This window comes from Sciurus vulgaris (genome assembly GCF_902686455.1).
Source record: "Sciurus vulgaris genome assembly, chromosome: 7".
NCBI classification, from domain to species: domain Eukaryota; kingdom Metazoa; phylum Chordata; class Mammalia; order Rodentia; family Sciuridae; genus Sciurus; species Sciurus vulgaris.
In genome coordinates this window covers 90,008,143-90,034,264 of record NC_136467.1, presented here as the reverse complement: position 1 = coordinate 90,034,264, position 26,122 = coordinate 90,008,143, and the positions used below count along the sequence as shown (strand labels likewise).

Below are 26,122 nucleotides of genomic sequence, written 5' to 3'. Positions count from 1 at the left end.
AAATTGAGAAAAAGGCAATAAAGTTGCTTTTTAAGAGAGCAGTTTAGTAGAGCATTGCTGGTGATGAAGTAGGTAATTTTGAGAAGATGAGTATAAAGAATGTCTCTCTCTCTTTCTCTTCTTCCCTCCTCCCCTTTGTTCCTTCTTTTTTCTGTCTTGTTGGTGAAATGAAGGAGCGCACTAGGAAATAATTTGGAGAGGTTGACAGGGACCTGAGTTGGATTTTTAATTTCAGCGCAGAATAAGAGAGCCTATCTGTGAGTAAAAAAAGTCAGGAAGAAAGTGATTCAAAGCTGTAAGACAGTAACAGGTTAAGAAACAGACTATTTCTCCTCTCTTTCTACTTCATCCTGGGATGGCCAAACCAGTAGTATAAACATGGCCTGTTGGTGAAACCCAGAAGGAATTTCTAATACTTGTGTAAAGAGAATACAGATGGGGACAGGCCACCAAGGACCAGCACCCACAAGGTCAGGAGTCCTGGTAGTGTGAAATGAGTGATCTGATGATCTTTAGGGTGAAGTACTTGGCAAAGTACTTAAACCACTTAGGCATGCTCCTCAGGGAAAAGAGCACTACTACTGGTGGCTTTCTTCCTTAGTAACTATTATAAGATCTACCATGGAGAAAGTGAGATGCTAGAGACCTCACCTTCATGCATCAGAGGAAAAGCCTCATCTTACCACTCCCACTTGCTATGGCCTATTGGAGAAGGACTGTTGCTGCCTGCTCACCTGCCGTGGTCCAGGAGACCCTGCACTCTAAGATGCAAGAGTGTTTATGCAACTGGCCTTAGGATCACAAATCATCAAAATGATAGTTTAGGTATTTCAAAAAGAACTTAAATTCGATTTGAAAAAAGAGTTTGGGAATAAGTGCTAAGGAGGAGCTGGAAAATGAACAGAAATATTATTGAGTATTGAGTAGAAATGAAGAATCTATAGCGGTTTCATGACTTTATCATGACTTTATCAGCATAGCGTTTGTTTTTCCGTAGTCAGCTTTTGTTCTTGAACTATCAACTAGCTATGATAAAAAATTGAAATTTTGGGCACAGAAGCAGCGCGGCCAGCTCCGGCCCACCCGCAGGTTGCTTCAGAGACCAGCACATGGCGCCAGGGACTCCCCCAAGCAGCACAGCCCCCTCCGGTGGGAAGCGCCTCTCTGGGCTAGCTTTCTGGGGCAGACCGCCCAGTGAGAGCCTCTCGACACAGAGCCAGCCACAAGTACCCAAGCCAGCGGAGATATTCAACACACAAGCAGCTTCTGGGGCCAGGGCTGGGCAGCCAGAGACCTCTCCAGGCAGCATTGTCCCTCTCCAGCTGCAGGCTTTTTCCACGGGGCGATCCAAGATGGCGGACTAGAGGGTGACTGCATCTCCAGTTGCCCCAGAACCCAGGATTCAAGAAGGGGAGGCATTGACAGTCTCGGACTAAAATAGAACCACGGGGTGAGTCTCCCCCACCCAGCGAAGCTGAGCTGGGCGGCAGGCCCAGATTCAAGTGGCTTATTAGAGTGAGACAGGGCAGATAGCATCTCCCCCAGGCAGCTCGGTGAAGTCTGGCGGTGGGCTCCGCCCACAGAGACAGATCCTCCAGCCTCTTGGAATAGGCCCCCCAGTGAGAGCCCTTCTGCACAGAAGCAGCGCAGCCAGCTCCGGACCGCCCCGCTGCAGCTCAGGCCCGCCCCGCTGCCAGCTCCAGCCCACGTGCAGGTTGCTTCGGTGACCAGCACAGGGCGCCAGGGACTTCCCCAAGCAGCCCAGTCCCCCTCCGGCGGGAAGCGCTTCTCTAGGCTAGCTTCTCGGGGCAAATCGCTCAGTGAGAGCCTGTCTACACAGAGCCAGCCACAAGTCCCCAAGCCAGTGGAGACCTCCGACCTACAACCAGCCTCTGGAACCAGGGCTGGGCAACAAGAGACCTCTCCAGGTCTCTCTCCTTGGAACCAGTAGTGGGCTAGGGGCAGCGTTCTTCAGAAGCACTGCTTTATCAAATTAATCCAAGACTTCTGACTACTGAAGGCTGGAAGGTGATACACTGGAAATCTACAGAGTCACTATAAGCCAATAGAGGAAACCTACAATATCACAGAGTCCCATTGACATCTGACCAATATGAGAAAACAAGGGAAGAAAATGTCCGAAACAAACCTAGATACTATATCAGTAAAACCCAATGACAGCACAGCAGAAGAAATGTACGAAAGGGAGTTCAGAATGTACATAATTAAAACAATCAGGGAAGCAAACGAGGAGATGAAAGAACGAATGCAGGCATTAAATGAATGCGCTAATCAACAGTTAAAAGAGCAAATAAGGGAAGCAAAAGAGCATTTCAATAAAGAGTTAGAGATACTGAAAAAACCCAAACGGAAATCGTTGAAATGAAGAAAAAATAAACCAAGTTAAAAACACCATAGAAAGCATAAACAATAGGATAGATCACCTGGAAGACAGAACCTCAGATATTGAAGACAAAATATTTAATCTTGTAAACAAGGTTGAGCAAACAGAGAAGATGGTAAGAAATCATGAACAGAATCTACAAGAATTATGGGATATCATGAAGAGGCCAAATTTAAGAATAATTGGGATTGAGGAAGGCTTAGAGAAACAAACCAAAGGAATGAACAATCTATTCAATGAAATAATATCAGAAAATTTTCCAAATCTGAAGAATGAAATGGAAAACCAAGTACAAGAGGCTTATAGGACTCCAAATAGGCAAAATTACAACAGACCTACAACAAGGCACATTATTATGAAAATACCTAACATTCAAAATAAAGACAGAATTTTAAAGGCCGCAAGAGAAAAGAATCAGATTACATTCAGGGGTAAACCAATAAGAATATCAGCAGATTTTTCAGTCCAGACCCTAAAAGCTAGAAGGGCCTGGAACAACATTTACCAAGCCCTGAAAGAAAATGGATGCCAACCAAGAATTTTATACCCAGCAAAACTTAATTTCAGATTTGACGATGAGATAAAATCCTTCCACGATAAACAAAAGCTAAAGGAATTTACTAAAAGAAAGCCGGCATTACAGAACATTCTCAGCAAAATATTCCATGAGGAAGAGATGAAAAACAATGATGTAAATCAGCAACGGGAGGAACTAGCCTAAAGGAATAGCCAAATAAAGGAGAAACCAAATCATGTCAAAAAACAGAAATGAGTCCAGTGACTAGGAATACAAATCATATCACAATAATAACTGTGAATGCTAATGGCCTGAACTCATCAATCAAAAGACATAGACTGGCAGATTGGATTAAAAAGAAAAATCCAACAATATGCTGCCTGCAAGAGACCCATCTCATAGAAAGAGATACCCATAGACTAAAGGTGAAAGGATGGGGAAAAACATACCATGCACATGGACACAGCAAAAAAGCTGGAGTATCCATCCTCATTTCAGATACTGTGAACTTTAAGCCAAAAGTAGTCAGAAGGGATAAACAAGGACATTACATACTGCTTAAGGGAAGCATAAATCAGCAAGACATAACAATCATAAATATCTATGCCCCGAACATCGGCTCATCCATGTACGTCAAACAAATCCTTCTCAATTCCAGAAATCAAATAGACCACAACACAATAATACTAGGTGATTTTAACACACCTCTCTCACAGCTGGATAGATCGTCCAAACAAAAATTGAATAAAGAAACCTAGATCTCAACAACACAATCAACAATTTAGACTTAACCAACTTATATAGAATATACCATCCAACAAATAACGAATACACTTTCTTCTCAGCAGCACATGGATCCTTCTCTAAAATAGACCATGTTTTATGCTACAAAGCTACTGTTAGCAAATACAAGAAGATAGAGATACTACCTTGTACTCTATCAGATCATAAGGACTGAAATTAGAAATAAATGACAGAATAAAAAACAGAAACTTCTCCAATACTTGGAGATTAAATAATACACTATTATATGATGAATGGATAATAGAAGACATCAGGAGGGAAATTTAAAAATTCTTAAAAGTAATTGACAACAAAGACACATCATATCAAAATCTCTGGGACACTATGAAAGCAGTACTGAGAGGAAGATTTATTTCATGGGGCGCATTCAACAAAAGAAGTAGAAATCAACAAATAAATGACTTAACACTACAGCTCAAAGCCCTAGAAAAAGAAGAGCAGACCAACACCAAAAGTAGTAGAAGACAGGAAATAGTTAAGATCAGAGCCGAAATCAATGAAATTGAAACAAAAGAAACAATTGGAAAAATTAACAAAATAAATAGTTGATTCTTTGAAAGAATAAACAAAATTGATAAAACCTTAGCCACGCTAACAAAGAGAAAAAGGGAGAAAACTCAAATTACTAAAATTCGGAATGAACAAGGAAATATCACAACAGACAAGAGTGAAATACAAAACATAATTAGAAGCTATTTTGAAAATCTATACTCCAACAAAACAGAAAACCTCGAAGACATCAACAAGTTTCTAGAGACATATGAATTACCTAAACTGAACGAGGAAGACATACACAACTTAAATAAATCAATTTCAAGCAATGAAATAGAAGAGGTCATCAAAAGCCTACCAACAAAGAAAAGTCCGGGGCCAGATGGGTTCTCAGCCGAATTCTACAAAACCTTTAAAGAAGAGCTCATTCCAATACTTCTTAACGTATTCCATAAAATAGAAGAGGAGGGAACCCTCCCAAACTCATTCTATGAGGCCAATATCACCCTGATACCTACACCAGACAGAGATACATCGAGGAAAGAAAATTCAGACCAATATCCTTAATGAACATCGACACAAAAATTCTCAACAAAATTTTAGCAAATCGCATACAAAAATATACTAAAAAGATAGTACACCACGATCAAGTGGGTTTCATCCCAGGGGTGCAAGGTTGGTTCAACATCCGGAAATCAATAAATGTCATTCACCATATCAACAGACTAAAAGTTAAGAATCACATGATTATTTCAATAGATGCAGAAAAAGCATTCGATAAAATGCAGCATCCCTTCATGCTCAAAACACTAGAAAAAATTGGGGTAGTGGGATCATTCCTTAACATTGTGAAGGCCATCTATGCTAAGCCCATGGCCAATATCATTCTAAATGGTGAAAAACTGAAAGCATTCCCTCTAAAAACTGGAACAAGGCAGGGATGCCCTCTTTCACCACTTCTATTCAACATTGTTTTTGAGACTCTAGCCAGAGCAATTAGACAAACCAAAGAAATTAAACGAATTGGCAAAGAGGAACTCAAACGATCCCTGTTCGCTGATGACATGATTATATATTTAGAGGAACCACCAGAAAACTCTTAGAACTCATAAGTGAATTCAGTAAAGTAGCAGGTTACAAGATCAATGCTCATAAATCCAATGCATTTTTATACATAAGTGATGAATCTTCAGAAAGAGAAATTAGGAAAACTACCCCATTCACAATAGCATCCAAAAAAATAAAATACTTGGGAATCAATCTCACAAAAGAGGTGAAAGACCTCTACAATGAGAACTACAGAAGACTAAAGAAAGAAATTAAAGAAAACCTTAGAAGATGGAAAGATCTCCCATGTTCATGGATAGGAAGAATTAATATTGTCAAAATGGCCATACTACCAAAAGTGCTATATAGATTCAATGCAATTCCAATTAAAATCCCAATGATGTACCTTACAGAAATAGAGCAAGCAATTATGAAATTCATCTGGAAGAATAAGAAACCCAGAATAGCCAAAGCAATCCTCAGTAGAAAGAGCGAAGCAGGGGGTATCGCAATACCAGATCTTCAACTCTATTACAAAGCAATAGGAACAAAAACGGCATGGTATTGGTACCAAAATAGACAGGTAGATCAATGGTACAGAATAAAGGACATGGACACAAACCCAAATAAATACAATTTTCTCGTACTAGACAAAGGTGCCAAAAATATGCAATGGAGAAAAGATAGCCTCTTTAACAAATGGTACTGGGGAAACTGGAAAACTATATGCAGAATGAAATTAAACCCCTCTCTCTCACCCTGCACAATACTCAACTCACAATGGATCAAGGACCTCGGAATCAGACCAGAGACCCTGCATCTTATAGAAGAAAAAGTAGGCCCAAACCTTCAACTTGTTGGCTTAGGAGCAGACTTCCTTAACAGGACTCCCATAACCCAAGAAATAAAAGCAAGAATCAACAACTGGGATAGATTCAAACTAAAAAAGCTTTCTCTCAGCAAAGGAAACTATCAGTAATGTGAACAGAGAGCCTACAGAGTGGGAGAATATCTTTGCCACTCATACTTCAGATAGAGCGCTAATATCCCGAATCTACAAAGAACTCAAAAAGCTCTACACCAAGAATACAAATAATCCAATCAACAAATGGGGTAAGGAAATGAACAGACACTTCACAGAAGAAGATGTACAAGCAATCAACAGATATATGAAAAAATGTTCAACATCTCTAGTAATAAGAGAAATGCAAATCAAAACTACCCTAAGATTTCATCTCACCCCAATTAGAATGGTGATTATCAAGAACATAAACAACAATAGGTGTTGGCGAGGATGTGGGGGAAAAGGTACAGTCACACATTGCTGGTGGGGTTGCCAACTAGTGCAGCCACTCTGGAAAGCAGTATGGAGATTCCTCAGAAAGCTTGGAATGGAACCACCATTTGACCCAGCTATCCCACTCCTTGGCCTATACCCAAAGGACTTAAAATCAGCATACTACAGAGATACAGCCACATCAATGTTCATGGCTGATCAATTCACTATAGCCAGATTGTGGAACCAACCCAGATGCCCTTCAGTTGATGAATGGATAAAGAAACTGTGGCATATATATATACAATGGAATATTACTCCGCCATGAGGAATGACAAAATTATGGCATTCGCAGGCAAATGGATGAAATTGGAGGATGTCATGCTAAGTGAGATAAGCCAATCTCAAAAAACTAAAGGACGAATGATCTCGCTGATAAGCGGATGAGGACATTGGGGGGGGGGTAGGAGGGGTTAGTGTTAGGGTTAGGGTTAGGTTTCGGGTTAGGGATAAGGAGGGTGGTAAGAATGAGGAAGAAAGGAATGTATAGAGGGAAAAGAGGGGTGGAAGGGGAGGGGGGAAGGAAAAAAATAACAAAATGAATCAAACAACATTGCCCTATGTAAATTTATGATTTTTAATTAAAATTAAAAAAAATATATTAAAAAAATTGAAATTTTGTGTTAACACTATCACAATTCCAAAAGCACTTTAATTATGTGAGTTGAATAGATATTTATTGTTACCCTTTTTGTGAGTACATAAGACCTAAAAAATGTAAACTTACAATGATCTATTCAGGTAGAAAGCAAAAGCAATTAGTTTCCCCATCAGTAAAATGGAAATAATGCTACATGCTTCACAAAGTTACTGTGTGGTAAAATATATACATTCTTCTTAAAATTAATTAGATGTACATTTAATGTAATCAAGTACATTCATCTCTTCAATTTCTGTATGTGCTCATTTGTTTTTCAATAATATTTGATGAATTTTTCCTAATATAAAATACTTCACACATACCAAAAGTATAATATAGCATATATATAAAATATAAAGTGTAAGACATATATCATGTACCGCCCTCCACACAGTCTAATAAATAAAATTCTTCTGGTATATTTGAAACCAAAGTTTGAAATTTTGAAATGCTTAAAAGCGTAGCTATTGTGAATTGAGCTGCTATAAATATTGATGTGGCTGCCTCTCTATAGTATGCTGTTTTTAAGACCTTTGGTTATAGATGGAAGAGTGGGAAAACTGGGTCAAATGATTGTTCGATTCCTAGTTTTCTGAGGAATCTCCATACTGCTTTCCAGAGTGGTTGCACCAATTTGTAGTCCCACCAGCAAATCTTCACCAACATTCATTGTTATTTGTGTTCTTGATAATTGCCATTCTGACTGAAGTGAGATGAAATCGCAGTATAGTTTTAATGTGCATTCCTATAATTGCTGGAGATGTTGAACATGTTTTCATGTATTTGTCGACCATTTGTATTTCTTCTTCTTTGAAGTGCCTGTTCAGTTCCTTTGCCTATTTATTGATTGGGTTAATATTAATTTTTTGGTATTAGGTTTTTTTGAGTTCTTTATATATTCTGAAGATTAATGCTCTATCTGAGGTATACAATAGTTAAGCTATGGAAACAACCTAGATGCCCTTCAATAGATGAATGGATAAAAAAAATATGGTGTATATATACCCAATGGAATATTACTCAGCCACAGAAAATAATGAAATTATGGCATTTGCTGGTAAATGGATGGAACTGGAGAATATCATGCTAAGTGAAATAAGCCAATCCCAGAAAACCAAAGTCTGAATGTTCTCTCTGATATATGGATCCTAACACACAGTAAGTGTGTGTTTTGGGGATAGAAGTTCATTGGATTAGACAAAAGGGAATAAAGGGAAGGGAGAGGGTGAGAATAGGAAAGACAGCAGAATGAATTAGGCATAGCTTTCCTATGTTCATATATGAATACATGACCAATGTAACTCCACACAATATTCAACCACAAGAATGGGATCCTAATTAAAATAAGTTATACTCCATGTATGTATAATATAGCAAAATACACTCTACTGTCAAGTATATCTAAGAAGAATAAATTTTAAAAGAACAGGAAAAAAAAGAAATGCTTAAAAGCTGCATTGAAAAAACATGTTTTAAGCTTATATATATGTGTGTGTGTATGTGTAAATTTAAGGAGAGAGCAAGCAAGCACACAAGAAAGAACTCAACATCAAGTTTAAGTAATTAGTTTAATCTCATACACTGATGCATTTGTCTCTCTCTCTGTATATATATATGTAATCCTCTATATATTTATACCACATGGATGTCTATCCATATTTGTATATGCAGCTGTCCAGTAGATTGACTTGTTAATGATGTTGTTTAAATATCTTCTATTATTATTTATTTTTGGCATATTTTATTTGTCAGTTACAGAGAAAGGTATATACAAATACCATTCTATGAAAGTGATTTCTCCTAGTATTTTTATGAGTTTGTTTCTTTATATGTTATTATATATAATTTAAAATTGTCATATACAACATTAAATGAATATCTTTTGATGATGAGTTATCCTGTTTATCATTAGTAGTGCTTTTTGACTTAAATATTATGATAGTATGTGTTTTCCTTATTTATATGTTGTTAATCTTTCCCTGGAAACTTGTATTATTTTATTTAAAACATCTTTATATTAGAGTGTGGGTGTGGGTGGGGGTGCATACACAAGTGTCTTCTAAACCTCATTTAGCTGGATTCTTAAAAATCTAATATAATCACCTTTGCCTTTTACTGATGCTTTAGTTCATTACATATGTGATTCCTGATATGTTAGATAATTTCTACCGTCTTATGGCATAATTTCTAATTATTCTGCTTTTCCTGTGTTTCTGTATTTATTTTTATTATCTTCTTTGAGATTGAATTTTTCCTCATTTGATATTTTTTTCCAGCTATGGTTTGGATACCATATATTTTATTTCAATTATTTTTGCTAGACACCTGACTAAAATTTTACTTTCATTCACAGTGCAACAATTAAAACTAAAGTTCTTGGTCAGGGAGCCTCAGTTCATGTCTCTAGGCAGATATCTACTTCAGAGCTACATTACATTTCTGAGATTACTGTTCCATTACTGCTCTCATTTTACTTTTGTGTTTTGAGGATTTTGCATACCTTCTCTCTAGCTCAAACATGCATTGAAAGTTAATTTTAAAACTTTTACACACAGAATTTTAATGTTTTGTGGAAGCAGAGTTTTTTTAAAGGAAATTTTATCTTTAACATGAATTTATTTGTAAATTACTTTTTTCTTGAAATGAACTAAATATATATATATACAGTTTTATATAAATACACAGTTTTTCTATTCATCATGTATTCAATGAGGAGGTTACATAGCATAACTATTTGCTAAACTCTGCATTTCCTGCTTGGTAGAAGAGAGGTGTCATATATAGAAATAGTAATAATATATAAATACATCTATAATAAAATGTTATTGTTCTTCGAGTAACCAAATGAAATGCTATGAGATTGCAGTAGAGTAAGATTTCATCTCAGTGGTCAATGCCCAGCATACATTTATTATGTAAAGATTTACCCAGATATCTGGGTGTAATTAAGTTGCAGAGTACCTGCTTAGTGTGCACAAGGCCCTGGGTTTAATCCCCAAAGCCAAACAAACAGGGAAAAAAATAGATTTCCTGAGAGAGATGCTCTTTTGATTAGACCCTATAAGATTTATATAACTCCTTTATGTTTATGTTTGAATTTTAAAATATGAGGATGTTTTGATTTTCTAAATATTACATCTTAGCATAGAGCATATATTAAATCAGGAATGTGTAAAATTAATCCAGAAGCCAAATCAGGCCTACTCTCTATTTTTGTAAATAAAGTTTCATTGGAACATATCTACATTCATTCATTTATGTATTATCTATGGCTGCATTCCTCCTGCAACAGTGAAGCTGATGAGCTGCAAAAGAAACTATCTGGCCCATTAAGCCTAAAATATTTACAATCTGACCTTTTACTGAAAAGTTTGCCAACACCCATACTATATTAAAGGATAAGTTCATAAGGAAACTCTTCTTAACCTTGCTTTCTCATTTGTATTTTCTGAAATAGATTTGATTGCAGGGGCAGAAGGGTCTCAATAAATGTTTGTCCATGCACTCTCTTTATGTTTAGAGTTTAGTTCTGTTTCTTTGGAGGTATTTCTTTGCTCACATTCCTTTATTTGATAGAAACTGTAAAATTTCCAATACTATGGAGTATGATAACTTTTGAAATAGTAGATATTTATTGTTGCTTTCTACCAACTTTATCCTGGATTAATAGTACTTAAAGTATAAATGTTTAAAGAATTAAATAATTCTTCAATAAACTGGCCAGATATTCTTGCATTCATTAAATAAAATATCTCATGTATTATTCTATTAAATGAAATTAGCTGTCTTTTAAATTGAAAATGTTTTCATATACTAACTTATGAGCTAGTGCATACATATTTACTTTAAGAGTGAAGTAAAAAAAAAAAAGGTCAACTGGCAAGGCAGAAAGTAATGATTAAAGTTTTGTTTGATGTTAAGAGGAAAGTCTAATGAAATCCCAACACCTTATACATTACGGTGTTTGGATCTAACTTACCTGATACTGTGTCTGCAGAGTAGAGTTCCTCACAGTTTTCTTAGATGGAGAGCATCAAGCTAACTGCTTGAATTAACAATAGCATCTGTCTACCCTGTGTCCTGGGGAATACTCCAGTGCAACAACAGGCTCAGAGACAGAGATGAATTTAATCAGCCAATTCCCAGGAGTTTCTCCTGGCAAGATAGTCAATGGCTACTGGCTAGGCTTAGGACAACTCTCTCAGTTCTCATTTACAAATCCAAGACATCATTTCACTCGGGGATTCATTAGATAGCATAGTGTTCTATTCAGAACTGCAAAAAGTTCTATTTGTAGTAATTTAAGATTGAGGAATTTCAGCTGATGGGAGGGAATACTTAAATCATATTCAATGAAACCATTCTTATGGAAAACAGGTTGCCTGAACAACTTTAGTTTTATTGCCATCAAAAATTGTCAGAGTGGTAGCAGTACTTATATATGTAACCTGAGATGGAGAAAAATGGGGGTATATAAAAACTCTAAATATTTTCAAGGTGTAGTTTAAGACTTTTTATATTTGCAAGTTTTGTGTTAAAACTTTTTATGTGACATGGAAAAACTGGAGAGCTCAAATATCATATATAAGTCAATATTCTATATTCTGGATTAAATCAATTATAACTCAGATGCCAAATAAATAGGAATGAAGACAAAGGAAGACATTTTGTAGAAGAAAGATTGCCTAGCAATGAAGTTGAAAATAGAGATTTTCAAAGTATGCATCATGTTCAAATAGCAGGTTATGGAATCAATTGACTGTAATGAATATTTTAAAAATGTTTATTCAGCATTAAACTTAATAGAATAGAAAATATTTTGTTTAGTTTTTGCTTCAACTTTAGGCACACAGGGGTGTAGTTGTGAAATGTTGACTACTCAGTTAAACTATTTTGAAAGACTCCTGTCTAAAAGAAGCAGAGGCATGTACTGGATACATGAATTCCACTGCTGGGACAAATGGTGGTCTTATGATGCTACATAGTTATAACAGTAAATGAAACTGGAACCAGTGCTAATGCATTTCTTACCTTTGGATCATACTGTGGAAAATAGCTTTATATGTTTTGCCTTAACTCAGATAGCAGTGCGTTCATTTTGCTTTGGAAAAATTGTGTTTCTGTCTTCATCATTTACTTAGTTTACCCCCATTGTGTCTTTTGCCCAGGAGATTGCATCAACAGTTTGAAAGCTACAAGGAACAAGTTAAAAAAATAGGCGAAGAAGCGCGTCGTTACCAGGGCGAGCACAAAGATGATGCTCCAACTTGTGGAATTTGCCATAAGACAAAGTTTGCCGATGGGTGCGGCCACCTCTGCTCCTACTGCCGCACTAAGTTCTGCGCACGCTGTGGAGGCCGTGTATCTCTGCGGTCGAACAACGTGAGTGTCCCATGAACACAGAGGCCCATAAGTGTGAACCAAAACCATCCCACCTCCAAGCATGAAAACACGTGCAAGTTAGGAACCTACCCGCACGTAAATCTACACATTAGTATGGCCCTCCCTGGTTTTGTTTGTGTTTTCACCACGCTCCTTGTCTTGTGACAGTGATACATGTATTCCTCTGCTGGGAATTCGTATCTTAAAAGTAGTTATTAAACCATTCCTGTTACAAACCAATGTTAGATTACCTGTGAGGGTAAATTTATTTTTGAAGAATGTAGTAAATGGAGGATTGAATAGCATCACAAATTATAGACCCTTGTAAATTGTTTCAAACACCAGTCTTATAAAAAACAAAATGCTAACCAATTTTGGTTTTTGCAACCTAAGTTTTCAAATTGAATGAAGGGATAATGCAGGGTGAATTGTGCATCATTACACTTAACCCAAGATAGAACATAAAACAATGATTAGCCCCTGTGATAGTAATTTCAGATTTACTGTCATGTTAAAGAAATATAAAAATCATGTTCAGTTTATATTATGGGAATTATTTGGGTAATTAAGAAGTACATCAAGGGCTGGGGCTGTAGCTCAGGAGTAGAGCCCTTGCCTAGCATGTGTGAAGCAATTGGTTCAATCCTCGGCCCCACATAAAAATAAAATAACTACATAAACAAACAAATAAAGTAGAGGTCCATTGACAATTAAATTTTTTTTAATAAAAGAAGTATATCAAAATATACATTTTTAAAATTTTGAGATTTACACTTCTCATTTTCTTTGCTATGTGATATATACTCTTACCTAATACAGTTTCTTTATTTGACTTAATGAGAGCTACTTTTGTTATGCCAGTGTTTTAAATATATACATTTTGATTCTTTAAGATGCTAAGGGGAAAAAAAGAGAAAAAAAAGATGCTAAGGGCTCACTATTATTATTTAAGAAATTATAAACATTCTTACAAGCATTTACTTTAGAATACATTTTAATGTACTTTGTCATATTCCCTATGTTAATACAATGAAATTATTTATAGAATTGTCTCTGATATTGATCTGCAGCATAATATACAACTGTTATGAAAATTATAGACCAAGAATTTCCAGTGTTTATTGGAAGAATTTCCCACATTATCTAATCATGTATAGAATTTAATATAAAGTTATATTTTAAAATAGCTTGAAAGCCATAAGCCCTCTTGATAATTTTCTAATTTGGAAAATCCCAGATAAAATTCAAACAAGATTCCCAATTGATTTTGTATTCTTTGGTAATCTGAGTTTTAAGCAGGATATTCTAAAAATCTCTTCCAATGGAATTAGAGCACGAGTATAGTAAACATATTTTATATTTTAAGGTAAGACCATGATTATCTTTTTTGCTTCAGGGAGATAGTTCCTCTGAATAATAGTTTATAAAACTGGATAGTAATAGTTACCTTGTATGGTTGTAATGAGAATGCAATAAAAATAATTAAGTCCCATGTCTTTATAATACACCTAATATTTCTTTAGGTTCAATTCTTGTGACTACATAAGTTTTATTTTTCCCCCCTCCTAAAAGTGATGTGCTGCAGTTAATCCTGATATGCCACCTTAAATCCTGACTAGAACTAGCTTGGGTATTAAAATGGTGTCTGGCACATAGAAAGTACACCAGATTTATTTGTTTATTTCCCCCTTTCTGGTGTTCTTAAACATATACTTTGGAATGAATTCTCACAGGTGAGACCACGAGCTGATAATCAAAATGCTTAACACTGTCCAGTCTGAAAAGGTGCTGGCAGGGAGAGGTGGAGTGTAGCCCAGCAGTGTTAGTGCTGATGAGCCCTCACAACTGCTGTTATGTTTTTAACTTCGCATCATAGGTCTGAGGGAAGCCAGTAGCAATCCAGCTAAGTACTGATATATTGAAACCATCAAGGTCAAACTCAGGTTTTAAAGGGAGAGGGTTTTAAAAGAAAGTTGAGCAAGATAGTTCTTAAGCTTTGAAGAGGATACTCACCCTCAGCCTGTTGTAGTTCATCCATCTTTAATAAACACCGAATCTTGGAAAAAATTTAAAGAACCAAAATTTTTAAAAGTCCTACTTAGAATTTTTCTCTTGTACATAAGACCAAAAAAAACTGTATTAAGTTGGTTTTTTTCTATGACATAAATGTTGAAATATATGTATCACAAATAAATATTGCTTTTGGAATAATTTATGGCTAAAACAGTTAATGTATTTCTCTTCACGTTTTTGTTTTTTTAAAACATTTTCCACTCATATTTCTCTGAATTATGACTACACATATTTTAACATTAATTTGATAAAATTTCTTAGTACAATATTATGAAAATATTTCCTTTCATTTGTAAGCTAATATGTAGTAAATTAACTTTTCATTTTGAAGAATATTTTAAAGTGGATTTATAATCTGGATTCTACAAATTTACGAGATTATTGTGCCTAGTCAGTGTAGCTAATGTAGAATAGGATCCATGTGTGCATTTTCAATGAAGGATTTACTTTTCAATATACCCATTTTAACACTTTAAAGAAATACATATTTGTTTCATTAAGATCAATTTATTAATATATGGCTCATCTTGTTTTTCTTTTCTTCTTTTTCTTCTCTCTCTACTCTGCTTCCTTGGATGCTTTCCCAAAGGAGGACAAAGTGGTTAGAATCCATGCTTTCTTTTCTATCATTTGTTATTATATTGTTGTGAATTTTATTAAGTGAATGTTGCATCTACTATTGTTAGTCATTATATTTTGCAATGAACTTAATGCTGGGAAGAGCTCATTCCCAGTTCTCCTGAAAATAAAAATATGAATATGACAGAATATTACATTAATATGTAAACTCTGGGTTGTTTGAGTTCATGAGGACAGTAAGATTTAATATAGTATATATCATTATGCACTCATTTGTGTTTTTAGCTCATTTAGCTTTGAGGATTATTCCATCTACTTTCAGGAACAATAAACTAAAATGGGCTTTACCTTTCTGAACACCAGTGAGATTCAAAGGCAGGTGATTTGAAACGTTACTGCAGAACGAATGGAATATTCTAACAGTATAGAAAATGGATCAAATTCAAATCAAGATCTCAAAATAAAATTATTTTCCTATAAACATATGTAGCAGAATTATAATATTGAAACAGCTTTCCCCCTTTTCTTCCTGTCATGCATAGAAATCATTTCTCAGGGGAATAAGAAGTCACTTTTAACTCTTATCAATTATAGAAACCACAAATGCTCTTTGTTCTTGGGAAGATAGGACCCAAGGGGAATCCTCAGTCAGTCCCTCCTTTGTATACACTTCTTACACCTTCATTTGGTGTAAATTATGACTTACTCACAACTCATTAGTCTTCTAATATGAGACTGAAGCAATGAGTATTTCTGTTCACATATCAACTCAGCTGTCTTTGTTCATATTTTTAAAGCTCAAATGATGTACTGCAGTGCATAATTAGCAAGCATGACATTACATTAATTATTAATCTGTACTTTTAAACTTCATGATAGTATGTGTTCATCAGGTTTTTTCCTATGAAAAAGAAATCAGTCTGAAAAACTATATAGGGTAATCTGTTTTCACTAAATGTTTTACCTGTAGTATTGATGGTATGTGGGAACATTTCAGAGATATTACTTTCATTCAATAATATACTGTATTAGAAAACTATAACTAGAATTTTATACCTGGGGTTTCATAATTATTGTCACTTTAGATGAGTCTAAATTTGAAATGTAGATACTTTTAAATTCCTTCCAAGAATAAAAGTGTAAGTGAATAACATGCTAGCATGGTGCACTCCTGAAGGGCTGGCCATACTTGCTGTCCTTGGACAGTACTTCCCCTGTGGCAGGTGGTTTGTGCACATTAAGATAACTAATAGCATAATGAGAATTCTGGTGGATTTGGTGGTTCTCAGACTGAGAACAGAATGGAAAGACTATATACAATACACTCACATTCAAGTATTTTCTTCACTTTGGTTAAAATGCATGTATCTACTAGTTTATTTTTATTTTTTAGCCTATTGAGGCAGTTCAATGAATTTGCCTTTCTACTCCAAGGAAACTGAAGTCAGATTTTGTCTTGTGCTTGTTAAAGAAATAACCAAGTATTAAAGTACCGACTGCCTGATTGCCAGTCCTTTCCTTATTCCTTATTCCTCTGAGCACTTTTATTTTTGGTTGTCATGATTTGCAGGAAGGTGTGTCCACGTGTGTGTGTGTGTGTGTGTGTGTGTATCTGTTTGAAAAGGGAAGAGATAAAAGGGTGACTAAAACTTTTCCAAAACCAGTCTTCATCTTTATCAACAAAATAATAATGTGTTCTACTTGGTTTTTAACTTGGAGAAGAAATGTGATTCAAATACTAGAGAAGGCTTAAGAAAAGCTAATGCGTAATATTTTCTTTAATAAGTTCAGTGAAGTGTTAATTGTCATATATTTTAACCAACAATATTTGCTCTAAAACTTCATCCTTCACCTAAATCTTGTCTAATAATAACTTGGAAGATTGTGAATTTGCATATAAAGAAAATAGCTGTCATATTGAATTACTTTGAAGTGGTTGTATATGATAGGTTATAACAGGAAATTATTTTATACATGTGCATATGCTTATTGGTAAAATTATGATTATATTTTACCTCATTGAAATCCATCTCTAAGCCTAAATATATACAGATACTGTAAAATTCCCCATAGCCTGTTTAAATTACTTTTATCTTTGTTATACTCTATTTGGTGACAGAGGATTGAATTTAGATAGCTCCCTTGATAACATTAACACTTTTCTGCTAGTAAGCCGGTGGAATCGAATCATCCAAATTCAATTCTTTTGGGATTCCCACAAATTTCCATCATTAATAATTTATTTTGAGTGGGATGGATTGGTTTAAATATAGTAACTAAAAATGAATCTGTTACATTTTTAGTTTACCTATATTTTCACAAAAGTGTCAGGTTTTATAAGAATATTTTATAATAAACGCCAGCATCACTTTGAAAAACAACCCACAATTTTCTTATTCTTTCAAAATGTGAAAGTTACACATACATAATTTTTTAAAAGTTTGTGTAAAAATGCTTTTTTATATCAAGGTAATGAGGCATTATGTTTATGAAGTCAGAGTTTTTTTTCTGACACCTTATAACTTTTCATTGGTGATTGTTTTTAGAAATTATGTTAAGTATTATGTTAATGAAACAAAGTGTGTTTTTACATTTAAAACACTTATAAAAGGTAAGTTTTGAATGAAATTAATCAGTAATGGCCAAATGTTAAACATCTTTATCATACAGTATTATTTGTGAGATGATTGAATCCTAACAGCATAAAAATCTCCCCCTTACAGACTGTACTCTTAAAAAATCAAAGTAATCTTTTTTTTTTTTTTCTTTCGCTAGGACTAAATAAACACAAGAAAGTCAGTAGAATCATAACCATTTTAAAAAATGATTTGAATGATTGCATTAAATATTTATTATTATGAAAAATCCCCTCAGTTGTCCATATGTAGTCTGTGGCATAGTTAAGCATATGGTCATAATTTACAACCTTCCTTCACTCAAAAAAGTTATTTTAAGATTTGTCTGGACCCACCTTCATGTTTTCTTTTTTTTTCCCTAGATACTTGAATGGATTTCTCTGGCAGAAGTTCTCTTAGAGATTCTTTCCCTAAAGATATTCAATACCTAGGCCTATATATAAAAGTGTATAAATATAGATAAATATATCAATAAAGAAATGTTAGTGTGCATCAAAAAGAGAATTTTCATTAGGCAATTTGGTTGATTAGATTTCCCAAGGTGTTTTGTCTGGTTTTGTTCTGCTTATCCTAGAGGGGAATAAAACATCAAGTTGAAAAAACTGTTATGCGAGATAAGTCAGAAAGCTGTGAAATTTTAATTACAAATGTGCTTTTAGAATGTGCTACACTGTTTTTCAAGGAATTTTAATCTCTTGTATTTAGCATTACTATTTTGGAAATGTTTGCTAATATTCAACAATGGTTAGGAAGTTTATAGGCCTGGTTTGTTAGTCCTGGATTTTTCTCCATCCCCAAATCATCTTTTAATTGTTACAAAGTCTGTTTAAGGAAATAATAATAATTAGTGTTAAATAAGAATCCACAGTAGGGCTGAGAGAGCTACCAGGCTATAGAAAATGAGCCTTTTCTAAGAAAGAGCTGTGGTAGGATCAGCTTTCCAGAGCTCAAGATTAGACTGTGGACAAACTTCCTGATATTTTTGTGATTATAAATTCTCAGATCTCTTATTTATGCACCTAGCAGTGGAATTTCCTGGTTAGGTGATGACTCCATGTTTAATATTTTGAAAAACCGACAAACTGCTTTTTCAAATAGCAGCACAGCAATGAATGAGGGATCCACTCCCTCCCCATTTTTTGTCAATACTTGCTGTTATCTGTCATTTTGATTAATAGCTATCATGTTGCATGTGAAATGAAGTGATATCTCATTGTGGTTTTCATAAAGCTACTTTAATCCAAAATTATCAAACTACTTTGATATCTCCCAGGATTCACTTTGAGTTAGTGAACTCATTCTTACATACAATACTTCTTAGTTAGAAATTTCATGGAACTAGATTATAAGTTCAGTTTCCTCTCTGGTGTTTATTTCCCTAAATTAGAATTACATAAATTCTTATTAATCTGTATAAGTCAATCAGGTCATGAGCTCTGTGAAATTTGAAATAACTTTGAATCTAGTACCTGTATGGACTAATTCTCCCAAGAGGGCAAACAAACTACGAGATTTTTATCTCTGATTGAAAAGACAGTTTTTTAAACACACGAAGAAAACTAGCAACTTCAGTTTTCTCTGAGCCAAAGGGATACAAAATTAACACAGAAAATTAAATTCATACTTTAAAGGCTGTCTTTCAGAGAGCATAAGATTTTCTCTAGTTATAGTAGCTTTTAGTAGCATGCACATAAAGACTAACAATCAGATTTCTGTCAATCAAGATTTACTACTCAATTTCCAGTATATCCCTGATGTTCACCATCCAGCATATCTATCTCTTCAGTGAATAGATTTCCTATCAGTGTTGCCCTTAGTGGAGAATACATTATAGTCACAAGCCCATTTGACTGACTGGTAGAGCCATTCCAATTCTCTTAAGGCTGCTGTTTAAGCAGTGTCTTCTCCAGACTTATAGTATCTTCTTTCTGGTATCTTTGAAAACAGGAGTTATTCCAAAGTACAACTCCTGGAGACACTCATGTCTATTGTTTGTTTTTTGGTTGTTTGTTTTATTTTGCATTTTGTTTTGTTTTATGTAATCTGACAAGCTGAGTGGATTATTTAATCCATTTACATTTAGTGTTACTATTGATGTAGTTTTATTTCCAGTTTCACTATGGGTTCATTTTTTGTTCCTCCATTCCTTCTTTACTGCTTTCTTTTTCATGAAATTTGTATTATCTAGTCATATTTTAGTACATTCAGTGATTTTTTTCACTAATTTTTTTGTTATTTTTCTAATAGCTCTAAGGATTTCAAAATATAACTGATTGACATGAATCTGCTTCATTATATTACCTTCATTTGTGGGAGAGACAGAAGGTTGATTCTATGTGACTTGTTCCCCTTTCCCCCTTTTTCTGTGTTGCTTTTCTTCTTATGTATACTATTCTTAAATTATGTAAAAAGAAAACAACGCATTGTCGCAATTACTGCATTGTCTAATGTGAGTCTTTTAAAGAACCTGAGAGAAGAAATGAGAGGAAGTACATGTTTCAGGGTCAGTTTTATTAATTTGTATTTATTAATTTTGGATCTCTTCACTTTTTCCCCTATAGATTCAAGCCACCATCTATTATCATTTCCTTACTGTCAAATGACATTGCTCCCATCCATGTTTATCTTGTTATTGTCAATACATTTTATTTCTTTGTGTTATAGTCTTAGTAATACTCATATGACCATAGTTTTATCCAAGTGTAAAAAATCATTTAAGTGAACAAAAAAGGAGGAATATGAATTATACTTTTATACTTATCTACATAATTATCTTTGCTGGTGTTCATTGTTTTTTGTGAGGATTCACATTAGTTGTCTGGTGTCACTCTCAACTTTGAATTGGGCCTTCCAGCAGTGAACTGTGTCAGCTTTTGTTTATCTTGGAAAGCCCTTATTTAATCTTCATTTTTGAAAGAAGATTTGCTGGATATAAGATTTTTGGTTGACAGTTATTTCCTTTTTCACCCATAAAATATGTCACATAATTGCCTTAAGGACTCCACTGTTAATTTATGAGACATCAGCTATTAATTTTACTAAGATTACCTTGTACATATTGAATATATGATGTTTAAATTTTTCTCTTTTTCTTTCAGTATGTACTATGCAAATGTGTCTGGGTATGAATCTCTTTGTGCTTTATTCTACATGGTGTTCATTCAGTTTCTTAGATGTTGGGTAATGGTTTTTTGGGTTTTGAGATTTTTTTGTTTTTGTTTTTATTTCATAAAATTTGAGGATTTTTCAACCATTGTAGCAAAACTGCACACTAACCCCCATCTCCAACACAGGACTTGTTTCTGTTGACTGATTCACTTCTTTATTGCTTTTGGAGCTGGCTGTGCCTTTTTAGTAAAGTCTCTTTGCCCCCACAGTGAACAGCCTCAGATGTTGCTGCTCATGGCCACAACTTTGGGCTGCACACATCACTCTGATCGACTCCCCACCAGTGAAAACGGTTTTATTTTGCTTGTTTTGTTTTTTAAACCACGCTGTCTATGTTTTGCTTTCCCTCTCCCCCTGTTAAACCTCTATCTGCTTCTGCTAGTATCACTCCAACTGTTAGTCTCCACTAATTACTTAGCCATTTTTTCATATATGATTATAGTATCCATTTTTTATTATTTTATTATTTTTAGAGCTTTATGCTTATACATAGTAGTTGAGTTCATCCCAATGAACTCATGTATGCATGGAAATTAGTTTCCAGTTCATGATCCCCCCACTTTCCCTCACTCTTTTCTCTCCTGACCTCTATCTCCTCTTCCATTCTCCTTTCTCTACTAGACTTCCTTTTACTCATCTATTAGTTCATATTTGATCGGTACCTTATGTAATCTTTTTCTTCCCTCCCACCTTTTCTTTATTTTACACTAGCTTCCACATATGAGAAAATATTTGTCCTTTGAGTTTCTGAATTTGGCTTATTTCACTTAGCATGATATTCTCCATTTCCATCCATTTATTGGCAAGTGCCATAATTTCATTCTTTACTACGACTGAGTAGAAGTCCATTGTATATATATTCCATAATTTCTTAATCCATTCATCTGTTGACTCCATAATTTAGTTACTGTGTACTTAGCCAATTCTTATATTGTTTTCAATAATTCTCTGGGTATAAATTACTCAATAATCAGCTAATTAAATTTGAGCCCCTTTGTAGGGGTAATTTTGAACAGTATTTAAAGCCTGCTCCAATTCCTGGCTTGTCTTAGCTGGCTATCTACCAAGTTCTTTCTCTTAAACATCTAGCATGTCTTCTCTTTGACTTGTTGCTGTCCTAGAGCTTTTAACCTCCTCTTACCTAATTAACAAAATCTCCAGTATTTTTGACAATGCTAATATTTCTGAATTATCTGAACCACTCTTTCAAATGAAGCCAGTATCCTTCAGGAAAGCTACAGAGATTTTTCTCTTTTTGTGACCTGCTTCTTCTGGTCAGAACCTTTGTATCCTTTCTGGGACTAGATGTAGAGACAGCAACCTCTTTCTCTCTGACATCCCTGCTATATGAGTGGGACACTGAATAGAATAAGTAGTCCCTGGTCTTCTTGACTAGCTTTTCCTGGCAAAGAACCTCCACACTATAATCATGCTTGCCTGAGTATGATTAGGGTTCAGGAATCTCACCTGGACACACTGAGCAGAGAGCTTCAACCCTAAGAGTGGCAACTGGATGGAGGAAGAGTCCTGGCCACTTAGTTGCACTACCTATAGTACAGCTTATTAAACAGGGAGCTGGATGTGGGGTGAGAAATGTTGGTGTGCCTCCCCACGAGGGAACATGGCCCTCAACAGACAACTGGGAGGAGAGATAGACCATGTTCTTCAGTACAGCCATCTAGAATGGAGCATCCTTCTTGCTGATCAGGAAGGGAAGGAGAAAGGGAACTGGTTGTGGTTCAGTGCAACAGACTCTTGCTGATGTGTAGAAATTTGAGAGAGTTTCTTAAATGTTTTCCATTTGCTACTTACACTTCAGACAATTTCCAGAGACTTTAGATGCCTGCTCTAAACCCTAATCTTTATCAGTTGTGACTGCTTCGTTCGAGAGTGGTTTAAAGAGGTTCTAATATGGTTACACAGGAAATGCTACTCAAATAGAATCTTCATGTTCCTGTGTTAATTTATTCATTTGCTCATTCATGTTTTTTTAAATTTTAATTAAAAATCATAAATTTACATAGGGCAATGTTGTTTGATTCATTTTGTTATTTTTTTCCCTTTCCCCCTCCCCTCCCACCCCTCTTTTCCCTCTATACATTCCTTTCTTCCTCCATTCTTACCACCCTCCTTATCCCTAACACTAAACCTAACCCTAACCCTAACACTAACCACTCCTACCCCCCCATATGTCCTAATCTGCTTATCAGCGAGATAATTCGTCCTTCAGTTTTTTGAGATTGGCTTATCTCACTTAGCATGATATCCTCCAATTTCATCCATTTGCCTGCGAATGCCATAATTTTGTCATTCCTCATGGCGGAGTAATATTCCATTGTATATATATATATGCCACAGTTTCTCTATCCATTCATCAACTGAAGGGCATCTGGGTTGGTTCCACAATCTGGCTATTGTGAATTGAGCAACTATGAACATTGATGTGGCTGTATCTCTGTAGTATGCTGATTTTAAGTCCTTTGGGTATAGGCCAAGGAGTGGGATAGCTGGGTCAAAAATGGTTCCATTCCAAGCTTTCTGAGGAATCTCCATACTGCTTTCCAGAGTGGCTGCACTAGTTGGCAACCCCACCAGCAATGTAGGAGTGTACCTTTTACCCACATCCTCGCCAACACCTATTGTTGCTTATGTTCTTGATAATCGCCATTCTAATTTGGGTGAGATGAAATCTTAGGGTAGTTTTGATTTGCATTTCTCTTATTACTAGAGATGTTGAACATTTTTTCATATATCTGTGGATTGATTGTACATCTTCTTCTGTGAAGTGTCTGTTCATTTCCTTAGCCCATTTGTTGATTGGATTATTTGTACTCTTGGTGTAGAGTTTTTTGAGTTCTTTGTAGATTCGGGATATTAGCGCTCTATCTGAAGTATGAGTGGCAAAGATATTCTCCCACTCTGTAGGTTCTCTCTTCACATTACTGATAGTTTCCTTTGCTGAGAGAAAGCTTTTTTAGTATGAATCTATCCCAGTTGTTGATTCTTGCTTTTATTTCTTGGGCTATGGGAGTCCTGTTAAGGAAGTCTGCTCCTAAGCCAACAACTTGAAGGTTTGGGCCTACTTTTTCTTGTATAAAATGCAGGGTCTTTGATTCCGAGGTCCTTGATCCATTGTGAGTTGAGTTTTGTGCAGGGAGAGAGATAGGGGTTTAATTTCATTCTGTTGCATATGGTTTTCCAGTTTTCCCAGCACCATTTGTTGAAGAGGCTATCTTTTCTCCATTGCATATTTTTGGCACCTTTGTCTAGTATGAGAAAATTGTATTTATTTGGGTTTGTGTCCGTGACCTCTATTCTGTACCATTGATCTACCTGTCTATTTTGGTACCAATACCATGCCGTTTTTGTTACTATTGCTTTGTAATAGAGTTGAAGATCTGGTATTGCGATACCCCCTGCTTCGCTCTTTCTACTGAGGATTGCTTTGGCTATTCTGGGTTTCTTATTCTTCCAGATGAATTTCATAATTGCTTGCTCTATTCTGTAAGGTACATCATTGGAATTTTAATTGGAATTGCATTGAATCTATATAGCACTTTTGGTAGTATGGCCATTTTGACAATATTAATTCTTCCTATCCATGAACATGGGAGATCTTTCCATCTTCTAAGGTTTTCTTTAATTTCTTTCTTTAGTCTTCTGTAGTTCTCATTGTAGAGGTCTTTCACCTCTTTTGTGAGATTGATTCCCAAGTATTTTATTTTTTTGGATGCTATTGTGAATGGGGTAGTTTTCCTAATTTCTCTTTCTGAAGATTCATCACTTATGTATAAAAATGCATTGGATTTATGAGCATTGATCTTGTAACCTGCTACTTTACTGAATTCACTTATGAGTTCTAAGAGTTTTCTGGTGGAATTTCCAGGTTCCTCTAAATATATAATCATGTCATCAGCGAACAGGGATAGTTTGAGTTCCTCTTTGCCAATTCGTATCCCTTTAATTTCGTTGGTTTGTCTAATTGCTCTGGCTAGAGTCTCAAGAACAATGTTGAATAGAAGTGGTGAAAGACGGCATCCCTGCCTTGTTCCAGTTTTTAGAGGGAATGCTTTCAGTTTTTCACCATTTAGAATGATATTGGCCATGGGCTTAGCATAGATGGCCTTCACAATGTTAAGGAATGATCCCACTACCCCAATTTTTTCTAGTGTTTTGAGCATGAAGGGATGCTGTATTTTATCGAATGCTTTTTCTGCATCTATTGAAATAATCATGTGATTCTTAACTTTTAGTCTGTTGATATGGTGAATGACATTTATTGATTTCCGGATGTTGAACCAACCTTGCATCCCTGGGATAAAACCCACGTGATTGTGGTGCACTATCTTTTTAATATGTTTTTGTATATGATTTGCTAAAATTTTGTTGAGAATTTTTGTGTCGATGTTCATTAAGGATATTGGTCTGAAATTTTCTTTCCTCGATGTATCTCTGTCTGGTGTAGGTATCAGGGTGATATTGGCCTCATAGAATGAGTTTGGGAGGGTTCCCTCCTCTTCTATTTTATGGAATACTTTGAGAAGTATTGGAATGAGCTCTTCTTTAAAGGTTTTGTAGAACTCAGCTGAGAACCCATCTGGCCCCGGACTTTTCTTTGTTGGTAGGCTTTTTATGACCTCTTCTATTTCATTGCTTGAAATTGATTTATTTAAGTTGTGTATGTCTTCCTCGTTCAGTTTTAATTAATTCATATGTCTCTAGAAACTTGTTGATATCTTCGAGGTTTTCTGTTTTGTTGGAGTATAGATTTTTAAAATAGCTTCTAATTATGTTTTGTATTTCACTCTTGTCTGTTGTGGTATTTCCTTGTTCATTCCGAATTTTAGTAATTTTTTTCTCTCTCTTTCTCTTAGCGTGGCTAAGGGTTTTTCAATTTTGTTTATTTTTTCAAAGAACCAACTATTTATTTTGTTAATTTTTCCGATTGTTTCTTTTGTTTCAATTTCGTTGATTTCGGCTCTGATCTTAACTATTTCCTGTCTTCTACTACTTTTGGTGTTGGTCTGCTCTTCTTTTTCTAGGG

At 35.2% G+C, this 26,122-nt stretch overlaps 1 protein-coding gene across 20 annotated transcripts in view; it reads left to right on the top strand.

Annotated features, from left to right (window-relative positions):
* The window catches only part of RIMS1 (regulating synaptic membrane exocytosis 1), a 469,154-nt gene that overhangs the window by 181,631 nt on the left and 261,401 nt on the right, over window positions 1–26,122 (top strand). For 19 of the 20 annotated variants that reach the window (XM_079146461.1, XM_079146485.1, XM_079146449.1 and 16 more), the window contains 2 exons: window positions 12,409–12,622; window positions 15,285–15,296. In XM_079146461.1, coding sequence (XP_079002587.1) covers window positions 12,409–12,622; window positions 15,285–15,296 — 226 coding nt within the window. The remainder of the gene's footprint in view (window positions 1–12,408; window positions 12,623–15,284; window positions 15,297–26,122) is intronic. The other variant, XM_079146450.1, reaches the window with a different exon arrangement.